General features: G+C 41.8%; 1 protein-coding gene across 1 annotated transcript in view; it reads left to right on the top strand.

Moving 5' to 3' along the window:
- Positions 1-5,052: 5,052 nt before the first annotated feature.
- LOC144888364 (uncharacterized) overlaps positions 5,053-24,160 on the top strand; it is a 46,420-nt gene continuing 27,312 nt past the window's right edge. The window contains 1 exon segment of the mRNA XM_078766069.1: positions 5,053-5,794. Coding sequence (XP_078622195.1) covers positions 5,053-5,794 — 742 coding nt within the window.

Genomic DNA, 24,160 nt, shown 5'->3' with positions numbered 1-24,160 from the left:
GTTCTATTTCTGCCTCTAATTACCCTAAAAACTTTTAAATAAATACTAAACCTATATTTTCAGGGACAAGGAATCCAATGAAAGTATCAAATTAGTGCTATGGGGAATGGTAAGACACGAATCAAAGGTTTTGAATTGCAAAATACTGTCTTTATTTTCACGATAAGTTGCATAATCAAATACATGTTATCATTTTGTACAGGCAGTTAATAACATCAAAATGTGTCACAATAATTCATATCACCAAACATACACAGGCAGTCAGCAAAATCATATATACACATGCAGTCAGTATAAATTCACATCTACACATATTAACGGAATATTTTTTGTATCAATGGCTGCTCCCTGGATGCATATTTCCTGAAAAAAGAAAGAACTGTTACAGTCAGAAGTCTGATTATGTCACCAATGGATTCCTTGTACCTGAAAACATAGGCTTAGTATATTTTTAAAAGTTTTTAGGGTAATTAGAGGCAGAAATAGAGCAAAATATGTATTTTTATGGTGGCCATTTTGAAAATCCCACACAGGTATCACCGCAAATGTAAACATTGATTTTCAGATTTTCGATGTAAAAACGTTTCCAAAAATGTATAGGTTTGCTAATCTACCATGATTTTGAACGAAAAAACATAGTGAACCTGACTAGTAGTGTCAATTTGTTTTATACGTTGTATCATCCCTTCCCTCCCCTCCCCTCCCTCAGCCCTCTCTCTTCCACAGATCTCTGGATGTCCCTGTTCTCTACTGTTGTTTTGCTTGTTTGATTCGCTCTCTCTCTCTCCCCATCTTGTCTCCCGCTCCCTTCAACATGTTTTATTTGATATGTTTTGCGTTTAATGTTCGCTCTTACACAAGCCCCGATCTTATATACAAAAAAAAGTCAAGCTTAGGTGAGCAGGTCCTGGTGGCCTTACTTGAGAAGGATATGGAGGAGCACATGGCCCAGGAAGCTATATATGAATGTAACATTGTGGGAGAAGGCCCAGGAGGGGAAGCAGGAGAGGTGCCGATAGCGATTGAGGACCCAAGCCTCCCCCCATCTCAAACCATCCCTCCCACCTCCCCACTTCCCCACCACCCCCTGTAAAAGGCAGCACCAATAACATAAAATAGTGGGACACCGTTGCCTTTGACTAAATGATGTTGTTGATTAGTCAACTAATGGCACAGGTGATAATTAAAATGCAGGAGGGACAAGGTGGCTGGCATTAGGCATGACATGCATGCAGGGCAGGTAGAGGTGAAGGTTGATATGAAGGCTATGGGCAATGAGGTAGCCGCAACACTCGAGGCTGTACTGAGAGAGGTGAGTGAGCATGTGGATGGTGTCCAGAATGTGATGGGAGCAGGTGAGACTAGAATGATGGAGATAATTGGGATAAAAGAAGAGGTTAATGGACTTAAACAGGGAGTACTGTGGATGAGGATGTGGATGTGGATGAGGAAAAAGAACAGAAGAAGCAAATCAGAAGTAATACAGGATCTAAGGGCAGCTCGAGAAATGCCCTTAGATTCTGTATTTGGACTTGAACAGCAGGAAGGATGTAAAAAGAGATGTTGGCAAGTAAGAAAAGAATTTAAAATGGGACATAATGGCCGGACACAGAAGATAAAATAAATGGGTCGAAGGATTAGAGACGAAAGAACGGAACATGAAAGAAATAATGGAAGACACTAAAGTAATCTCAAGCACAAGAAGATAAGCGAGAGGGCAAAGAATGTTGAGGAGGAGATCATGGAATATGTAGAAACATTGTGTAAAGATCGGGATAACACGTCAGGTGCAGGTGGAGAGGATATGAGCGATCAAAGTGGATCACGACGAGGTGAGGCTGTGTGAACTGGAGCAAATTCATGTTGTGAAAGGGTGTGTGACGAGCTTGGGTGGAATAAAGAAGCCGGGGTTCCTTGGAGTGCCGAGCCTGAGAGTAATGGAGTGTGTGCCGTGAGCGTGCAGAGTGGAGTGCATGAACGAGCGAGGGTACGGGTCGTGCATCGATTCAGACGGGGGTAACCGTTAGCTTGACTGAGGGGAGGGGTGAGGTTACCAAGGGAAATATTTTTAATGTTAATATGTTCTCATCCTGTGCGCGGGGGATTAAAAAGAACAGGTTTGTCATCCGTACCTGTCCAAGGGAGGGTACATTTCAAGGCACTCCATGTCAGTGTGTTAAAGGTCTGTGTCGGGAAAAACGCCAGTATGCAGATGATTGAAAAAAATTCCCAAGAAATGGTGTGCGGCTGAGTGTGCGCGGCACAAATGCTGCATCCGGCACAATTGGCAAATTCAGCTGCGGGATCTCTGTGGAAAGGCTCATATCTAAAGTTGTGTGTGAACTGTCATGGAGAGACCCATGTGTGTGAATGGAGTGAGATTGACTGGAGTGGATCGTGTGAATCAATGGTGTGCATGAGACGGCTGGTGTGTGTAAGTTGTGTACGCTGGGCCATGAGGCGATTTGGGGATGTACCATGTTGTGGTGAAGTGGTGTGGTCGTGGTGAAGGTTACGGGGTTGCTCATATGTGTGTGACGTATGTGGGGGTTCCGCAGCGCGAGCAGTGGATGTGGAGAACACGTCCGGGTTCCCGTCGGGAATCCGCCGAATGTGAGTGCGAACATTTAAATTCATTGGCAGGTTCCAGATGTGCCGCAGAACTTTCCCACAGAGGGGGAATTACATAGGATAGAATATTTAGTGCGGAAGCGGTTTAAAAGCTGGAACTCTAGAGCAATCGCTGCTGTTTGAATGTGTTGGGCACCTGTGGAGAAGCTGCCTACCTGTTCATGCCATGGAAGGATCACCTGCCGAGATAAATTGTCTTGCCAGGTTTGGCGGTCTCAATCGGTGTCAGTCGTTACTTAACATCCCGTTAGGCTGCGAAGCTAGTTCAGAGGTCAGGGAGAGTCCGAGAAATTCCAGAAAATGTTTTGAATAATTTTTCAATCTTTCTTTCATGGAAATTGAATTAAATACTTAAACACTGCTGAACACAAATCGCCGCCTTGTTATTTCCACTAACCTTCAGGTTAGCATGCTTCAATAGCGCTTAACATCCGGAATTTTTATTTTTAACAATATTTATCTTCATGATTAGTACACCTGGAACGATTTTCTGGGGAGCTTATGTGATGGTGCGTCATCAGTCCATCTATCTGTCCGTTTTTCCGGAAACACTTGCAACTTTTTCGCCTCAACCGCTGATTGAATTGTGACGAAACTTGGCACAAATTATATTTGTTGCGTTGTCACTAAAGTTTTTCATGGCATTAAAAAATTGGGTCTTCCGGGAGTCAAAGTGGATCCACGTTTAACGCCCCCAAAATAAGAATTAGCTTTTGACTCTGAAATTACACACACTGTTTTGATGAAACTCGACCACATCCGTCATCACCTTTGATGTAACAATGTTTGTCCATGGCACGTAGAAAATCGAAGTCTAAGGGGCTCAATGGGAGGAGGGCGGGGCAAGTGTGTCCAGGTTTGACCCCTCAAATTAGATATATGCTTTATGCTCTGAAACTACATACACAATTTTGATGACACTTGACCACAACCTTCACCAACCGTGCTGTACCAAAGTTTTTCATGGAATGAAAAAAATCTGCCCCTTTGGGGTTGTGCATGGGGCAGGGTCTGCCCTCCAAAATAGGTATTTGCTTTCTTCTCAGAAACTACACATCCAATTCCAATAAAACTTGACCACAACATTCTGTTCATCACCCATGATGTACCAACGTTTTTTCCCAGCATTTACAAAAATGGGGTCTAAGGTAGTCTATGGGGGGTGGATGGAGGTTGATTTTTCTTTTGTTTGTTTAAAGTCTTACGATGACGTTTGTATGATTGTACATGCTGCCCTGTCCTCCAGCATCCATTCAAATTGGTTAAAAATGCCCTGATATGGTTTAAAATACCTTTATTCAGTGTCATATACTGCTTTATTCTACCAGATGAGTGCCCGGGGGTATTGCCCCTCTGTTTATATTTTAATGGAAGTATACATTTCATGATGTAACATGTTCTATGATCTCTCAAGATGGATCTCAGTCTCATTTCCCTCTAAACTACTGATGCTGATTTGTACACAGGTGATGTCTATCCTGTAAATGTCGAAGGCAGACAACACAACAATGATTCATCTGTCACAGAAGATTCAAAATGTGCTTCGGCAAAGAAAGGTTCAGATGATATTCACATGACAAACGGAAGTGCTGCCTGTTTTGCAACTGGTGAGTGTAAACGTAAAAAATTCATTTTGCAGAAGAGATATTTTGTGTTGAGAAAATATTTCATTTTTGGAAAAGTGTTAAATATTTAGCATTTTGATTTTGACAAAAATAAAAGAGAAATGTTGTGTTCTTTCTTTCTGTAGAACAATCCAGTCGTAATAAGGGACAAATAAGGTCCAGGCGCAGCTTGACGGTGAAGAAGAAGCCTTTTTTGAAGAAAAAATCACGAAATCAAGACTCGCTTCCTCTAAAATACAAGTGCATGTCTGGGCCTCACAACACCACGATGAATATTAAATTGAACAAACACAAAAAGGTTGTAGAAAGGGGAATACGTTATAAGTGTAATGTGTGCAGAATGGGTTTTGCTTCAACGAATAACATCAAAATACACATGTGGATTCATACAGGAAAACACCCCCACAAGTGCTCTGTCTGCGATAAAGGTTTCTCTAGTAACAGCCATTTGAAAAGACATATGAAGATCCATACCGGAGAGCAACCTCACAAATGCTCGATATGTGATAAAGGTTTTCCTCAAAAAGGCAATTTGAAATCACATATGAAGATCCATACAGGAGAGCATCCTCACAAATGCTCGATATGTGATAAAGGTTTCTCTCGAAATGGCCATTTGAAATTACATATGAGGATCCATACAGGAGAGCGACCTTACAAATGCTCGATATGTGACAAAGGTTTCTCTCACAACGTCAGCTTCAAATCACATATGATGGTCCACACAGGAGAGCAACCTTACAAATGCTCAATATGTGATAAAGGTTTCTCTCGAAACAGCCATTTGAAATTACATATGAGGATCCATACAGGAGAGCAACCTTACAAATGTTCGATATGTGATAAAGGTTTCCCTCAAAAAGGCCATTTTAAATTACATATGAGGATCCATACAGGAGAGCAACCTTACAAATGCTCGATATGTGATAAAGCTTTCTCTCGAAACAGCCATTTGAAATTACATATGAGGATCCATACAGGAGAGCAACCTTACAAATGCTCGATATGTGATAAAGCTTTCTCTCATAACAGCAATTTGAAATTACATATGAGGATCCATACAGGAGAGCAACCTTACAAATGCTCAATATGTGATAAAGGTTTCTCTCGAAACAGCGATTTGAAATTACATATGAGGATCCATACAGGAGAGCGACCTTACAAATGCTCGATATGTGACAAAGCTTTCTCTCATAACAGCCATTTGAAATCACATATGAGGATCCATACAGGAGAGCAACCTTACAAATGCTCGATATGTGATAAAGGTTTCTCTCGAAACAGCAGTTTGAAATTACATATGAGGTTCCATACAGGAGAGCAACCTAACAAATGCTCGATATGTGATAAAGGTTTCTCTCGAAACGGCCATTTTAAATTACATATGAGGATCCATACAGGAGTGCGACCTTACAAATGCTTGAAATGTGATAAAGTTTTCTCTCGAAAAGACAGTTTGAAATTACATATGAGGATCCATACAGGAGAGCAACCTTACAAATGCTCGATATGTGATAAAGGTTTCTCTCATAGCAGCAGTTTGAAATTACATTTGAGGATCCATACAGGAGAGCTGAAATCTGTAATACCAGGATATGAAAAATGAGATGAAGAGGATTTGGAAATTGAAGAAATCTGAAATTGTACCAGTGATAGTCAGAGCAACAGGGAATCCAGATGATCAAGAAAATCCCAAAGAAGTACTTATAAAGCATTCCGGGGAATATCATGACAAATAATCTACAGGTGGAAGCTGTCAGAGGTTCAGTGAGGATTCTGAAATGAGCCCTTGGACCAAAGCTATGAGAATGAAGTTTCACAAACTGGTTAATGAAAAAGAATCCTTTCCCGAAAAAGGAGGTGGAGATTTTGATTTCTGGGAGAACTTCCTTCCACCTTCTAAATAAAACTGGTCTGTGAAGATAACAACCAATGAGAGCATCCGTACAAATAGACCATGGGCCGAGTCCACTAATTCTGATTGGTTTTCGAATTCCGTGGTCTACGATGAGAAGTATCTGCATATGTTCTTGATATGTTTAATAAGTGTATATGAACCATTAATGAAATGTTCCCATGTTCGAAATTTGCACATTAATGAGCAATGGCCAAAAACAAAGAGGAAGTTAAACTCCGTTGGTGAGGACCTCCTTTTCCCTAGCAACGGTTGCATAGATGCTTCTAAATCGAGATTTTGAGCATTGCAATCCTCTGATCATGCAAATGTATGATTTTGCAAATCATCTGATGTTATCAGATATTATTTTGTGGATTATTTCAGATACATAATTCCTATTGGTGTCCGTTGCTATGGTAAAAATATCCCTAGCAACCAATATTTCACAAACTGCTTATATGCATCAATTGATTCACTAAAAGTATAAATCTGCCATGGAAATTCGACTAGCCAGGCTCGAGACATACTGGTATACTTTGGGGACTCGTGATCCCACCCCACATCCCTATATTTATAACTTGGAACACAAAAATGAAGCATTAAAGAAACAAATATTTCAAAAAAACCAAAATAATTATCACACATATACTTTAATGGGTATTTATATTTGTGTAGTATCCCCATACTACCTTTCTCTATTTTTGTCCTCTTGAGATATATAGACACACAGACACACAAAAACACACATACTTTTACACACATGACATGTGCACATCCATATCATTCTTTTTATATTCCAAAGGATCCTCATTCACTCTTCTTTCTTGTAAATATTTCCTGTTTCCTTCCCCTTTCTCTCCATTTAACACACACACACACACACACACACACACACACCCACACACACACACACACACACACCCTCACATATGCACACCCATGCAGACACACACACACACACACACTCATTTTCAAAGTCACATTTTTCAAAATCATAATTCATCCTCTCTCTCTCTTTGACTCTCCCCCCCCCCCCCACCCTCCCCCACCCCCCCCGCCTCTCTCTCTCACTCTCTCTAAAGCTGTGTGCATCCCTATCTGAAACAGCATGAAATAATGGCAAAAGCCACTCAAACAAACCATTTATGTTCAGATTATAAACGCCTCATGTGTTTCACATATTCTCTTTGACATGCATATGATATTGCGTATAACTAGTCTTGATGTAAACAAGTTTGTATGAGGATATCATAGTTTGAATCATTACACAAACATCCAACTCCTCCAGTTCCTCTGACTATCGGCAAGTTAGTGCACATTAAATACTGCACATATAATTTGGTTCAATAATAAATGGTAAAGGATAGATATTGTACTTGGCAGGCATATTGATTGTAATTTTTCATATGAAAATCCGTCCCTACAGGACAAAAGTTCACATTCTTAAACTACATGCGTTTTGTTTTACCCCGCAGTATAAACTGTTCTCGGCGAAAAGAAAACACAGGTATAATCTTTTAACTTTGGAATGAAATGCATAATTTCCCAGTCTTACATTCATCTGAAATACAAAATTTTGTATCAATTAATCTTTCATTTTCAAATGGAAATGACCCCATTCTATAGAAAGTGGCAAAACCTTTGTTGTTAAATGAAGAAAAAAGAACCAAAACGCAGATATTTTGGTTGATACAATAACATAATGCATTCCTGTCAATCATATTTGTGCATTCAGGAGCAAAACATGAAAATAAATTAATGACTAATAGACTCAAGTGACAAAAACCCACAGAGTACAAGGAAATAATGAAGCATCTTCATCTCATTCTAGAGTGTCAATTTCTCCCTCAATCTCTGTCAAGTCAGGAACAGACGCCTGATTTGCACAGTCTTTACATGAACACAAATCAGAACAGGGAAGCTTGTTGAGCAAACACGAGCACCGCCCTCGAGTACATTGTGTCTTCTTGCAAGAGCAATGGGCAAGTTCCATTACACTTGAGGGTGCTGGGGGAAGACCCATCCAGTCTATGGTGAGCAAACCATCATCAATATCCCAACCATTGTTCTTTGGTGATGATATTTCTGGTTTGCTGATAAGGCACATTTTGTGAATGGCGGCTTGGGAGTTTGCTCGCTATATGTGCTTGTGCATGAAATCTCTGTTTTGAGGCAAGCTTTTCTCTCCACAGCCCCAATCTTGAACATTCTGCATCTTGCTTCATTTACATCATGACAGCCCTTCTGCCCATAGAGTTCACAGGTGTATGCTTCGATGTCTTCATGCAAGGATGGCGGTACTGTAAACGTCATGCCAAGCTTTTCAAACGTGGATCAGTGGTCTTTACTTGATGTCAAGATCTTTGCAGATTTTGGTTTACTATTACCATACAAAGCACTCACTGTGTCGCATCCAGTAAAACAATGAAATCCTATTAACGCAGAACAAACTTCTTTCCTGAAATGGTCAAATATGCAACGGACAACAATTGTGTGTGTATTACTTCCTCTGCCTGTGTGGAAGTAGATCTCTGCATCTATGTCCTTGCAAAATGCCACACATAGTTCAAAGATATTGGTGTCTGGACTGATGATGATGATGATGATGATGATGATGATGTGATCACTGTTACTTGCAGCGTACAAAGAGTGAAGTACAAGTCTCATATCAGCTTCTTCTTGTGTTGAGAACAGACTTGGGATTGGTTAAAAACTTCCACATCATTGCCATGCATTCGAATAGAATGACACGCAATGCCTTGTCCAACAATAATTGTGATGTCATCAATCAGCTTCCCAGTCTTGCACCACTGTTTGAACAGAAACTGGAGCAGGTTTTCCTTGTTGTCACCACAAGATCGAAACTTGGACCATTGTTTTGGAGTCCTCTGATCAGGAGGAAATATTTCAGTGATCTGAGTCCCTCCCTCTGCTCGTCTTCCTCTTTCAGCATTCTTTACGCTGCTCGGCATGTATCTGTCCAGAAGAAAGAGCACAACTCTGGACTTGTTCATCTTTGCCTGTTTCACAAGGACTTTGAACATTTCATCAGCAAACTGTCCAAATGTTGCCTGTGGTTTGACGACTCTGATGAGTGCCATCGAATCCCATACCCACATTGAGCCAAATTGGATCTCCTCAACTGTGGGTGATGATCAACTGATCCTCCAGGAAGCGCATGAGTTTGGCTTTGTTGGTTTTCACAAGAGAGCCACCATGGTTTGCCAGTGGTGCAGGCAATGGACCCAATGAATGAACCAGCATCTCTTTGATGTCGACCTTTCTCACTGAACTAACAACAATCAGCCTTGCGGACAGATCCCGGTAAGCTGTCAAGGCGATTTCTTTGCCCTTCACTTTTGTTATGGTGGACTTAGCTGTATACTTGAAAGTCTTCAGCTCCATCTTCTTCATGGTGTCATGAAAACCAATATCATTTGATTGAAGTCTCTTCTGGCAGAATGTTGTGAGGGCAATTTCGCCTTTTTCCTTAGCCTCACGAAGGTCTGCAGCGACAGGTCTGATGAAAGCTGACCTGATTTTATGTGATACAGCTTGTCTCGTTCTAGTGAAGGATCAAAAGGGTTGACCATATTTTGAATTGTATCCATGATGTTCTGAATGTCCTTCTCATCATGCTCTATTCGTGTTCTGTCTAAGTCAACACGGGCCCTACATGGTGTCCCGACCAGCCATCCCCTGACACTCTCTCGTAATGGCAGCTCTTTCACGTATTGATAATGTCTATCTGTGCACTGCACCCTTCTTGAGTGTGAATCCAGTCAGTCCTCCTTTTGTCTTGGAGTCTCGGTTTGCAGTTTGCTCAATTACTTGGTCACAAGCAATGTGAGCAAATCCATGCTTCTGTTGTCTCTGTACAACAAAATTCCCATCTTGAAACTCTGCATCGATGTCAGGGTGACTCTCCCTCAAGCAGCACATCTCAAGCCAATACCATGTCAGATACCTTGCATTCTTGATTCTGTCATACGAAAAGAACCAATGTAGAATAGCACGGATGCTCGACAGGTGAGGATTCCAACCTTGTAGCCCTGATAAATATGAGCAAGTCTTCAACCATCCGAATATATCTGCTCCTGAAGTTGAACATCTCATTATTCAGGTTGTCCATGATGAAGATCTCATTGCCACTGACAAGCAGCTGGAATTTCTTTGAGTTGACAAGGTCGTCAAAGTCTTCACCCAAATAATCCTGCACAATGCACAAGGTCTACCAGTAAACCTCTTCTGGTGAAATGCCACAATGAAGACTCTCTGCTGACTTTCACTCTTGAATATCTCTTTTTCCGCCTCTCGAACAAACATCCGCAGTCTCTTCAATCCCACTCCTCCCTCCAGGTCTTTAAAGCAGATGTTCACCACCATCTCATATTTTCCCCATCCAAAACCTTGATCTTTTCTGCCCACATTAATCCACCTTAAAGCAACCTCCTTCAAATTCCGATTTCTTTCCTGAATAAAACTACCCTGTCATGTCCATCTTGTTTATCCCGCATACCCCACTCAACCATCTCTCTTCCACAGATCTCCCGATGTCCCTGTTCCCAGCTGTTGTACTGCCCTCTCTCTCCCCATGTTGTCCCCCTGCCTCCATTATTATATGTTCCACGTGTTAGCTCTCATCGGAGCCAAGACTACGCATGCAAAAAAAAAGTTTCACTGTCTCCTCTTCTGGCCAGCACTGTTCTTGGTCAGTTTCTCAGTGTGGGTGTTTTGACTGCAATTTGTTATTATATATTTGTTGTTCTTCCAGGAAGAATTTGAGTATGGTGACGGCCTGCATGGAAACTGGTCCCTCCACCCGATTTGCACGGTCTGGTTGACTGTTTGTATTTGTGATCAGCTCAGTTCTGGAAATAAAGAAATTAATGACTCCGGTGGCACCACTATATCGTCAGACTTGGCTTTGTTCTCAACCATCATCTCTGAAATTAGGCTGAGGAAAATTATTGGGTCTGTCACCAGTTCCTTTCAGACCAAAGCAGGGACTAAAATGGATGCTTCTATGCCACCGTTTTTAAGCTTGAACTCTGCTTCAAACCATCCTTCAAATGGAATGAGGCTTCCATTTGCAGCCTTTAATCACAATCCATCCTGTAGGATTTCTTCCACTGGTCTTACAATGGTGTCTGGTAAGTTATCTTGTTGCCAGTCTCTGCTTGAATTGCTTACCTGGGAACCGGTATCCCAAAGGGCCTGAACCTCAATGCCATTCAGTTTGCAGTGTGTTATGGGTTCACCGTAGAAGTACACGAACGAGCATCGACATTATTTAATCCAAACAATGGACGAGTTGGTTAAATCATGCATCAGTTCAACATTTAAAGTGAATAATCGTCGAAATAAAAACGGGACTGCGGGTCCTGAAGCTTCCTGGATCAGGAGCAACAGTCACTCAAACCACAAAGACCTCAGGCATTGATTTTTTTTCTGTCGTGAACAAACTTTGGTGCATCATGGGTGATGAAGGTTATCCATTTCTCGTCAAGTTTCTTCGAAGTTGTGTGTGTAGTTTCGGAGAAGAAAGTACATAGCAGGCGCCCCTAATGAGCGCAGATTTTGATGCGGCCAATCAATCCACCTTGACAAGGTATCAGGTATGCAGCTTGTGGTCAGGTTGGTCAAAATCGCGTATTTGGTTCAAGTAATAATGACTGAAGTGTTTGTGGAGTCACTCACTCACTCACTGACTGACTCAATGCCTCACACTCATTCTGACACTGCAATGGCGAATTAACGCACGTGCCCAGGCCACAAAATTTAATGACGTCATGCAACCAATGCAGCCCGACATCAGGAGAGATGGAAGATAATGAGAGATCACGGATGGTGGTTTATAATCTTTCGAGATGAGACCGAAGGTAGGTCTCACCTTGCTGACAAAACAATGACCTTGTGAGTGGTGATAAACACAGCACAAAGGGAGTGCTCCATCTCGAGGAAAGAAAGCACTATCACGTGATGAATCGATGAAAAAACGTTTTCCTGATGTTTACCTGGACAGGACTATTACAAAATTAGGGGATGAGGTTAGTATAAGTAGAAAAAGCAGGTTAAGTAAAATAAAAACTCAGTTTAATCTATCTATAATTCCAGTAATCTCTGTGTGAATGTGTGTATGTGTGTTTGTGTGTTTGTTTGTTTGTTTGTCTGTGACCGCTGTTTCTCAACAACTACCGGTCCGATATACTTGAAACTTGCCAGGTATATTGCTGGGGACCCGAGGATGTGCCTTTTCAAGGTTTCATATTAATCGGACAAGTAGTTACCGAGCTATGGCGATTTAGCCGTTCGCCGTTCACTTTGGCGCTAGCGAATGGACCAAACCATTTCATGTAAATAGAGGGGGGGGGGGGTTCTGTGGTCGTTACTGGCTTTGCGAATGGACCAAACCATTTCATGTAAATAGAGGGGGGGGGGATATAATTTTAGATATATATATAGTACGGGCATGCCCTAGGAAGTACGGGCATGTACGGGCATATATATATAGAAGTACGGGCATATATATATAGTACGGGCATGCCCTAGTCTATCTATAATTCCAGTAATCTCTGTGTGTATGTGTGTGTGTGTGTCTGTGTGTCTGTGTGTCTGTGACCGCTGTTTCTCGACAACCACGGGTCCGATATACTTGAAACTTGCCAGGTATATTGCTGGGGACCTGAGGATGTGCCTTTTCAAGGTTTCATATTAATCGGACAAGTAGTTACCGAGCTATGGCGATTTAGCCGTTCGCCGTTCGCTTTGGCTTTGCGAATGGACCAAACCATTTCATGTAAATAGAGGGGGGGGGGGGGTTCTACCGTACTCGCAAGCCGTTCGCTTTGGCTTTGCGAATGGACCAAACCATTTCATGTAAATATAGGGGGGGGATTGTCACCGTACTCGCAAGCCGTTCGCTTTGGCTTTGCGAATGGACCAAACCATTTCATGTAAATAGAGGGGGGGGGGATATAATTTTAGATATATATATAGTACGGGCATGCCCTAGTACATGCAAATGCAACAATAATCGCAATAAAAATTGTATAATTCCTCATGTTAATACATATCGATATTGTTTTTCAAATCCACACTATAATATATTACACGATCACAAAACACCCCTCATTAGTAAATGGACCAACCCGTGATCATGGCGGAACGTTGCGGTTTTTAAAATCGGAACACCTGTCCCAAGGTGAAACAAAACTACTCCAGCGATGTTGAAAAGCGGAACAGCTCAACTTAGTCAGGCAGCTTGGCAGCATATTAATCGAAAATGGGGAACGGCTTGACAAAAGCGCCATTTTTATTTTGGTGGTCCATTAGACCATATGCAATAGATGTATGACCGGAGGCAAGAAATATACAGTGTTCGTCACCTTTTTATTGGGACAAAAACCAAGGACAAAAACCAATTATGTATATATTTTCAACAAGGAGGCTAACTTTTATTTCATTACGTGCAGTGTTATTTGTAAAACTTATGCATGCCTGCATAATAAATCTTACGCTTCCATGTAATAATAATTAGCAATATAATACCGAGTGTTTATACAAATGTGTTATACTTGTGACTCGCGCACCTCTCATATATCTAACATGTACGCAACTACAAGGATGTAATGACAATATAGCTTTAGAACAGACAACATGTTGTTCAAGGTAATTTGTCCAGCAATTTATGTATTTACGATTTTAGTCTAACTCCAATAGCTGATGATTTATTTGCATAAATGTATTGCTCGATATTATGCTGTGCGTGTCGTATTTGCGCAAAAGTCAAACACTGTATATGTCTTGCCTCCGGTCCTAATTCTATTGCATATGGTCCAATGAACCACTAAAATAAAAATGGTACTTTTGTAAAGACGTTCCCCCATAAATTGCTAAGCTGCCTAACTAACTAGAACGGCATTCGGAGGAGAGCATACCTGCACCGGGTGAACACCTTATGTTTTGTTGGGTCGGACACTGAAAGGTTGGATCTGGAATCGACTTGAACCAAAATCGAATCGCTTGTTGTTGTCGCTTAGCAACTCATACACCAAATTTCGTCTGAATTAGTCCACAACTTTTTGAGATATTCTGTTCAAAAACAAAGACAGACAATCAGGGGTGAAAAACATAACCTGCATCCACTTTCGGTTGCGGAGGTAACAAAAGGTGAAAATGGTTAAACATCAACTGAAATTAACTTTGTTCATTACACAAACGGCAGAATCACAAAAGGGTCTTCGGTCTGTCGAGCTTGTGTGTTCAGTTACCAAGCAGCTTGCTATCGCTTGCCAAGCCAGCCGTTCCTTACCAACGGTTTTGATGAAGTTCTTGCTTGTGTGCTTAAACCACTTGGCGAGCACTCCACAATAAACGTTTTGTTCTTCCATTAGCCTCGTCTATGGAAACAAAAATAAATAAAACAAGAACCAGTCTAACAGTGGTGTAACCGGCCGTGTTTGATGATTTAGTTGAAGAAGGTAGTATGACCTGGGTGGAGATACCAGTTCGTAAATAATGTAAAGTTTTCAATTATTTTGAAGTACTCTAAGTCTCGAAGTTGTCTGTCGCCATGGAAACGAAGGGATTGCATTGAGACCCTGGTTTATTCTCGATGTTGATGAGTTAGCCAACACCATCAAAGTGACCTCAGCACCATCCCGACACATACCACTGTGTGTATTACGCAATGAGGTATTTTACAGCAGCCGGAGTGCAAATCCTGCCACCAACCTCCTTGAGAGAGGCCCCAGTGAGTTGGTACTCATTTTGCCGACCTCGGAAGGATAACAGGTGAATCAACCCACCTGGTGTTAATTCAACAGCTGATCGGGATTCAAACTCAGGACCCAATGATCCCAAGATCTCCACCATAACCGTTAAACCAACACCAGGTTTAGGGTGGATGGAGACAGTCATAAGAAATGCTTCATTGTTTGAAGATCCCTCAATCAAAGTTTCAATTAAACTGACGTGGCGCGGGCGTCTCACCACACGTGGGTTCAGAGGGATTAGGTGTAAATGATAACATCGCATAATTATATTTGCTGTTACTGGTTGTTAAATATAACTTCATTATATGATAGATTTTAATTTTTTGGGTACTGCAACTGGTAATGTTAAATTTAATCAACCGGTATCTTGATTTATTTCTGACGCACTTCCGGTCATACAGCGCAGTGTTCTTGGCGAGGACCGCATCACAACTCACAAGAATGTGTACATACGTAATCAGGAAATAGTGCTGCATATTACACCTGATTTGTATTGATATACTTTAGTTTGAACACTTTGTCAGCACAAGATGTGTTTGTCAAGCCCAGAGTTATGTATTGGAATACCTTGTGATGTACGTGTGTGATAATTTAGACCATGTTCGAAAATAGGTCTAACGTCTTTTATTCATCCGCCAAACGTCTTTGAACGGAAGATAAGTCGTTTCATCTCAGCACGGCAACTCGTCTTTAGAGCCCAGGATAAAGAGGTAACAATGTATTCCTTCATCATAATTCAGTGTATAAATATGTCGGACATCTATGGAATAAAGTATTTTGTGGTTTCAAGGTTTTTTGTTTTTTTTGAGCTTGAGAAATATTTAGTTTCTGTTCTTTCCTCAGCCTCGTGTTTCTGGGCCCAAACCAAGTGGTTTTGAGTTCATGTATCATGCTCTTTGTCTCTGTCAATTGGAAAGTTGAACGATCGAGGTGTTTATCAGGTAATGTGACATTGTTCTAACTATTGGTATTTTGTTTGCATTGTCATAGTTTATAATTATATGGTGACAGTAAGAGTTCGCAATTTCCTTAAGGTGTGCGATCGTTTTATTGTGAGCAAAATAAAGATGAACACAAGACACCAGTGTTGAGATCTTTGCTTGTGATTGTGCTGAGACATCGACAGGATCTTTGAAGGTCGACAACTCCACCATCCGCCAAGTGTCACTTAATTTCATCAATTTCCATGGACGGATCCACACCATGGATTACTCAAAGGATCTCCCTCATCTACATAGGAATTTGATACGAAACCCGAGCCTCGTTAAAGTGCTACTCTCTCAACTCCTCGTTCCCATCCTCTCAACACCTTGTCCCAACCCTCTCAACACCTTGTCCCCACCCTCTCAACACCTCGTACCCATCCTCTCAACACCTCATCCCCACGTCCTCAACACCTCGTCCCCACCCTCTCAACACCTCGTCTCTACCCTCTCAACACCATGTCCCCACCCTCTCAATACCATGTCCCCACCCTCTCAACACCATTTCCCCACCCTCTAAACACCATGTCCCCACCCTCTCAACACCATTTCCCCACCCTCTCAACACCATTTCCCCACTCTCTCAACACCATTTCCCCACTCTCTCAACACCATTTCCCCACCCTCTCAACACCATTTCCCCACCCTCCCAACACCATTTCCCCACCCTCTCAACACCATGTCCCCACCCTCTCAACACCATGTCCCCACCCTCTCAACACCATGTCCCCACCCTCTCAACACCATGTCCCCACCCTCTCAACACCATGTCCCCACCCTCTCAACACCATGTCCCCACCCTCTCAACAACATGTGCCCACCCTCTCAACACCATGGCTCGACCTTCTCAACACATCGTCCCCACCCTCTCAACACCATGTCCCCACCTTCTCAACACCATGTCCCGACCCTCTCAACACCTCGTCCTCCTGAGCGCCGATTTATATTCAATTCATAAATCGCCAGATCTCAAACTTTTTAGTGCTCGAAACGTGGCCGAATTATTTTTTGATACGTTCCGCCAACTTAATAGGATTATTCGTACCCAACGTTTTGGACCCATCGGAGGACGATACTATCAACAACTAGAACTGGCACTCGGTAGAGCGCATACCTTCGCCGCAAACACCAGGAGCGCAAGAGGAGCGCAATCCACCGCAAACACCACCTGCCTGCAATATCCCCTGTCTTTGGAGAGACGCGCTGAACGGAGGGAGACGGCTCCACCCCAGGAAGAGGAGCAGGTGTGCCGAGCCAGCGCGTGACGGCCGCGGATACGCGACGGAGGTTTTCCCGCCAAAACCGCGAGGAATTGAAAGCTGCTGCCTCCGACTTTGCCTCCCTCTACAGCAATCGACCTCGAGCCCTTACCTGCCTGCAATATCCCTTGTGTAAGTGTGAACGTCCTGTCCTACTCATGTCCTGTCCTGTCCTGTCCTGTGACCTTGACCTTTGACCCGATCGATTCCAAAATCTAATCAAATGGTTCCCGGATAATAACCTATCATCCCACCAAATTTCATGCGAATCGGTTGAATACTTTTTGAGTTATGCGAATAACATACACACACACACACAGACATACAAATAAATACACAGCGATCAAAACATAACCTTCCGCTTTTGCGAAGGTAATAATTTCACTTGGGAATCTTCAGGGGAAGGGGGAGCCCTTGTTCTCCTGAGGGGGGATCGAGGAATACATACATGTACTAGGAATAGGACGAGTTGATTAGTAATGAACACATCCCAGAAATTTAATTGGTGTGTGCATTGGCAATTTCTTAGTTCTTGCCAAATCGAAGAATTTTCAACTATTTTGGTTGATCTTGTGCGTTATTGTGAAAGAAATGAAGAAATGATTTGATTTTGGTAAAGATCTGGATCCGGATCTGGATCTGAGCATTTTAAAGAGATTCTTCACCATTGAGAGATCGGACAAAAACCGATATATAGCACGAGATGTGAAAAACCTGTGGACGGATTTTTACAAAACTTGGTTCATGAGTTTGGGAAGAGACAAGAACAAGCGATTCGGTTTTGGTTCAAGTGGAATCCAGATCCGTGATATTCGTGTCCGATCTCACAAAACAGAAACTGTTCACCTGGTGCAGGTGTGCTCTCTACTGAGTGCTGTTCTCGTTGAGCTATGTTTCGCTTTTCATCACTACTTGGGTAGTTTAGTATCATCATCATCCTCGGGTAGTTTGGTTGCATCATCATCCTTGGGTAGTTTAGTATCATCATCATCCTCGGGTAGTTTGGTTGCATCATCATCCTCGGGTAGTTTAGTATTATCATCATCCTCGGGTAGTTTAGTATTATCATCATCCTCGGGTAGTTTGGTTGCATCATCATCCTCGGGACAGAAGTTCTGATTTAAAAAAAACCGCAACGTTGCGCCAAACTCACGGGTTATTCCATTTACTAATGAACCTTCTTTTGTCATTGTACAATATATTATGGTGTGCATTTGATAAACAATATCGATATGTATTAACAATAGCATTTATAGAATATTAATGTGATTATTGTTGCATTTGTTTACACTCAATGAGTTATTCATTGTAACACTAAACCTGCGTTTTTACCAAAACTAAGTTCACCCCTTAATTTTATAATAGTCCCGTCTAGTTAAACATCAGGGAAAAACGTTTTTAAAAAATCGATTAAGCAAGTGACAATGTTTTCTTTATTGGAGATTGAGCATTCCCTTTACGCTGTGTCTGTCACCACTCACAAGGTGATGTGTTTTGTGGGTAAAGTGAGACCCACCCTCGGTCTCTTTTCCAAACATTGTGGACCACGATCGGTCTCGCGATATCTCTCATCTCTCGATATCTCTCATCTCTCGATATCTCGGGTTGCATTGATTGCATGACGTCATTGCATTTTGGGGGCCCCGGGTACATGACCATTAAATACGTGCGTTAATCCGCCATTGCGGTCAGCGCAGCACTTGCTCACATACGTGGTGCATTCTTAACCCGGAAGCCATCCCTGCTTCTTCTTTATCTTCAATTTTATTTTTGCACTGTAATGTGGCGGTAATGTACAAATTGCTGACATCACAAACAATCTTCTTACAAAGAATAAGAAGAACTATGTATGCAACAGGAAGTATTTAATAACGATGAAGAACTTCCGGGTTACCTTCTTGTAAACCTCGTGCTGCAACTAACTCTGACGAAGGTTCACGTGATCGGATCTGATCTCATTTGAAGAGGTTTGTTCATAGTTTCTCATGTTATTATTCATACTGAAGATATGTAAAACGTTTATTTAAAGATAAAATAATGTTTCTGTTCGTTGATGACGGGAATGAAGAAAAGTTAAACGAGTTTTTATTCAATGTGTGTTGAGGTATTTGATTTTGATTGTTCATTTAATGAGGTGTTTTTCACTCGTTTTATTTCATTCACTGCATTGTTTTATATGACGTCATCACTAAAATTCATGCAACGATGGTCAAACCTCATTCTTCCTTTTAACTACAAACCAGGCAGAAAGTTTTTGTAATTAACTTGTATGTCCAATGTGACCTCTAAATGAGGAGGTTTTATAAAGGTTGTAGATGATGAATAGATGAAGGATCAATGTAGCGTTGGTACGAAAAAAAAAACGTCGGTCCCATCTGCTTCATCCAAAACTAAAGTTGGACTATGTTCTCTAAAATGTCGTTTGGACTCGAGATTCTCAACCGGTGGGTCGCGGCCATCAGTGGGCCGGAAGGCGCAACCTCGTGATCCACGGGCATTGTACTCACTTGAGAAGGCAGGTGATGGGTTTACCTCACGAGTATTCGAAAAATTTAGCGAAAAAAAAAAAGTTATGTTAATGCTCTTGTATTAATTTATGATTGGAATGATGCTGTTTAAAATGAAAATGTGGAGAGATTGAGTTGAAAGGTGAATTAGGAAATGACGTGAGTGTTTCCATCCGTAACATTCGCAGATTCGGTGTTTGCAGTTTCGCCATTAATATTTGGTTATTTTTGGTTGATCGAAGGTGTTTCCGGTATGGAGAACGTCTCGGGCATTTCGTATTCGCACGAAAAGGCAAGCTGCTGTATTTTACTTTTACTGTATTTTATTTTGACAAACATGGGCCGTTACCTGAAAAGAAAAACCGCTGATGGTGGCGAAACTTCAGGATTTGCAAAAAGGTGGTGAAACGCATGGTCAGAAAATACGACCCCGAATATATTAAGTTTGCATTTACAGTGGCAGGGGATTCAGTCAGAGCGGGCAATCAAGTGTCTGTTACCTTTCACCTCCACATACCTGTGTGATTCAGGGTTTTCACTTGTGATTGGCACAAAATCAAAGAGCAGGAATAAACTGAAAGCAACTTTGAATGATACTCTGCGAGTCGGCATCTCACCCATCCCACCTCGGCTTTATGATTGGTTCTCAGAAGCAAACCAAGTATCCCACTAATGTAAGCAGCACTCTATATTGAAGGCTTGAATATCTTGACAAAGAAACCAAGCAAATGTACCTATTTCAATTCTTATTATATTTTATTTAATCCATTGCTGCAGACAGCTACATATAACTAAGTTTCTGAGATGTCAGGATTATGTGTGTTGAACCTGAAAAGTTTAACTTCCAGCAAAGTGGAGACTCCTTGGTGCAGGTGTGAGACAATTGCGTTGAGGAAAATAAAAACACGTTTTATATGTTTGTGTGTATTAAACAAGAGGATCAACTCTGACCCTGAACAAGACATGATGCTGATGTCGTATGCATAAATTATACCAACACATCACCTTCAAACTAGGATAGCATCCACGTGCTATTCAGGTCTTTGAAGATGGAGATTTTTGGTCACAAATACATGGAATTAAAGTGGCCGATCCAGCTTACGCCCTTATTGTGAGCTCATCAGGATAACGTACTCATAAATAATTTATTTGTGACCATGCTTCATAGCTCAAAGGTGAGTGTGGCTGTCTCTTACGTATACTGTCAGTGTAAATGTGGTGATCAAGCTGGATACGTTTACCGTTTACCAAGATACGTGATCAAATTGGATAAGATAATAACTAGCAAAACATTCCAAACTGAGTGAAGAAAATAACATGTATAACTTTTCTGTGATTACCATAAGCATTGTATCCTTGGCCCGTCATCGGTGAAATGGAAATCTTCTTGGAATGTCTCAAGTTCCAAGGCCTGAGAGCAGAAACAGCCCAAGCAGTGATGGTTAAGCTTGGAATTGAGAATCAGAAGGCTATTCGAGCTTGTACTGAGTCGGATCCATTGCGGACCGAGCTCCTCTCTCTCTCTCCAAAGATAAATTACAATTTGCAATGCATGCTGACTTCTGTAAATTTATGAATTCTTTTTCGAAACCGCAATATGTCCAGATTGCAGGTTCTTCTGTTTTGGGATGTATTTTCGTCAACTTGGAGAATGTTATTCGGGAACTTTCCAGTTTCTGTGAAAAGATTTTCGGATCCCAAAATGTGCACCAGGACAATGTTTCTGGTTTCAATGGAATTGGGCTACGTAATTTCTGCAATCTCCAATTTCAGGATGATGGATTAACATCCAAGTGTGGTACGTGACGTATTTTTTAAATTCAACGTGGCATGTCAAGAAGTATCCTTTTTGTTCTGTGATATTTGTGGTTTTTTGCCACCAAAGGTTGATGGAGGTTATGTTTACACCCCTGCCTGTTTGCCTTTGAGCAGGATATCTCAAAACATAATGGATGTATTCTGTTGAAACTTGGTGGATAGGTTGTGTGTGTGACGAGGACGGATTGGTTAGATTTCGGTGACTATCCGGATGCGGATCCTATAATTAGCCCTTCCACCGTGCAACTGGTGTGTTTGTGCGTGTGTGTGTTTTGTCGGTTTTTGTCTCCATATGCGGGTTTCAGAAGGTGGAATGGAGTCCTTCCAGTCTTGAAGTATTCACCTCTATTTCAGTAATAATGTGAGAAGCAACTTCAAGCAAGTGGCTTATATTGTGATTTTTAAAATGCATCTGTGTACAATTATACCTTCATTCTATTTATTTGACTAGAATGGACCATTGGGGACTAGGAATGCCCGGTTGTCATTATCTGAATGTTTACACAAACGAGTTGTGATCATATTCATATGGCTTGTCATAAATATGTTTACATACAGGCACTAATATTTACTGAAGATATACACCGATGATACCAAATTGTGGAATAATCATGCCCACTATGAATATAAATCCCATATATTATGATAATCCAGTTTTTCACAGACCAAGTTGTGAAGTTTTGTTGTTCTCAAAGTTTTATTTTGAGGCCTCTTTTGAGGATCGTCACTGAGCCCCGAACAGTTTCCAACTGCAGTTTGTTTGTTGTCATATTCCCAGAGATCGTTTTATAGATCTCTGTATGGTTTTTTTTTTGTCATTTCCATTGCTCCAATAATCACTGGTACAATTTCAGCGCTCTTCGTCTTTTCACTTCATTTTTGCGATCTTTGTATTTCATCATTTTCTTGAGTCCTGTGCTGTTGAGGCCAATTTGGCTGGGTCCTGACATATAAATTAGCAGTGCTTTATTTTCTTTTTTTGTACCCAATTATGATATCCGGTCACAATGCTTTGTTTTCTATGCTTAATGTGATAATTAGGTTGTACCTGAGCCAGGGATTACTTCATTGTTTTCAGTGATTGCTTTTGGATAACTTTTCCATGAGTTTTCTGGAACTGGAATATTTAGACTTTTCCAGATGGGTTGGTGGATGAATCCACATTCCTTGTTGTTTATGTGGGTGTCTCCCAAACAGCGGTTTTGTCCGTTGGTTGTTTTCTCGTATAGTTGTGGTCTTTCCCAAAATGGTGCAATCTCATCTCCACTATTTTCTTTGCCAACTCCTTTTCCAGTCTTCGCCCTTTTTCATCATCCTTGTACTCCTTCTCTCTTTCACCTCCCTGTTCCCTTCTGTACTTCCATGTGTGTTATTATCCGCCATTCTCCATCCATCTCAATCTACATCCATCTACATGTTTGTGTGTATTGACTGATGACTCCATCTACATCTCGCTGTCTGATAATATGGACCAACTTCTATCTACTCATCCCAACTCTCTCTTCCTCATATGTGGTGATTTCAATTGTCACCATGCCAGTTGGCTGGGTGTGGGTACCTCTCTCACCAGCTATGGCTCCTCAGCAAAGGACTTCTGCGACTCATTGGGACTGACACAATCTGTCAATTTCCCGACCCGGATCTCAGTCAATGGAGCATCTTCTCTTCTGGACTTGGTTATGACTAACTTCCCTGAAAATGTCTGCTGCTCTTCTTCTGCTCCAATCGGCTCATCTGATCATGTGCTTGTTAAAGTGGACATCTCTCTGACCATTCTCAGAGAGCCTCCTCAGCGTCGACGAGTCTGGCATTTCACTCAGGCCAACTGGCACGGTCTTCAAGCAGCCATCAATCATCTGGACTGGTCTCCTATCTCTACCACCTCTGACATCAACTCATCCTGGGAATTCTTCCAAAGTAAATTGCTCTCTCTCATGCACAGATTTATCCCATCTCGTCTTCAGTTGTCATACCCTTCCTCCCGTCCATGGTACACAGAATCTTGTGGTGAGGCTGTTGCCCAGAAACAACTTGCCTTCGTCTCCTGGAAAGCAAATCCAACGGAAGGAAATCTCATTTCCTTTCACAAAGCCCGAAACAATTGTGTGTCCACCCTCAAGAGAGCCAGGAAACAATATCTCTCCATTCTCAAGACCAAACTCTCTTATCTGTCTCCCTCTTCCAAATCCTGGGGGTGTCTGTTCAAATCTGTTTCTGGTGTTTGTTCCCCCTCCATCCCCTCCCTTACCTCAAAGGGTTACACAGCTGACTCCGCACGTGAAAAAGCTGAATGTATCAACTCTGTGTTTGCCTCAAAATCTTGTGTCCCAAACCCATCCCTCTCTATACCCACCGTACCCTGTCGTACCCAGCTGCTCCTGGACTTAGTGTCTTTTCCTCCTGACAAGGTGGAAAAGTTTCCGTCAACCCTCGACTCTGGTTCTGCAACTGGACCTGACGGCATCAGCCCACTGGTCCTAAAATCCTGTTCTTCCGCTCTTTCCCTCCCTCTCTCTGTTCTCTTCACCCTCTCTTTTGCTCAAGGTCAACTGCCATCTGTTTGGAAATCAGCCAACATCACCGCTTTGCACAAAAAGGTGCAAAAACAGATCCTCGCAACTACAGACCAATCAGCCTTCTCCCAATTATCAGCAATGTCATGG

The sequence above is a fragment of the Myxine glutinosa genome, chromosome 1 (genome assembly GCF_964187855.1).
Source record: "Myxine glutinosa chromosome 1, kmMyxGlut1.1, whole genome shotgun sequence".
In the NCBI taxonomy this organism is placed as follows: Eukaryota; Metazoa; Chordata; class Myxini; order Myxiniformes; family Myxinidae; genus Myxine; species Myxine glutinosa.
This window is presented reverse-complemented; position numbering and strand designations above follow the sequence as displayed.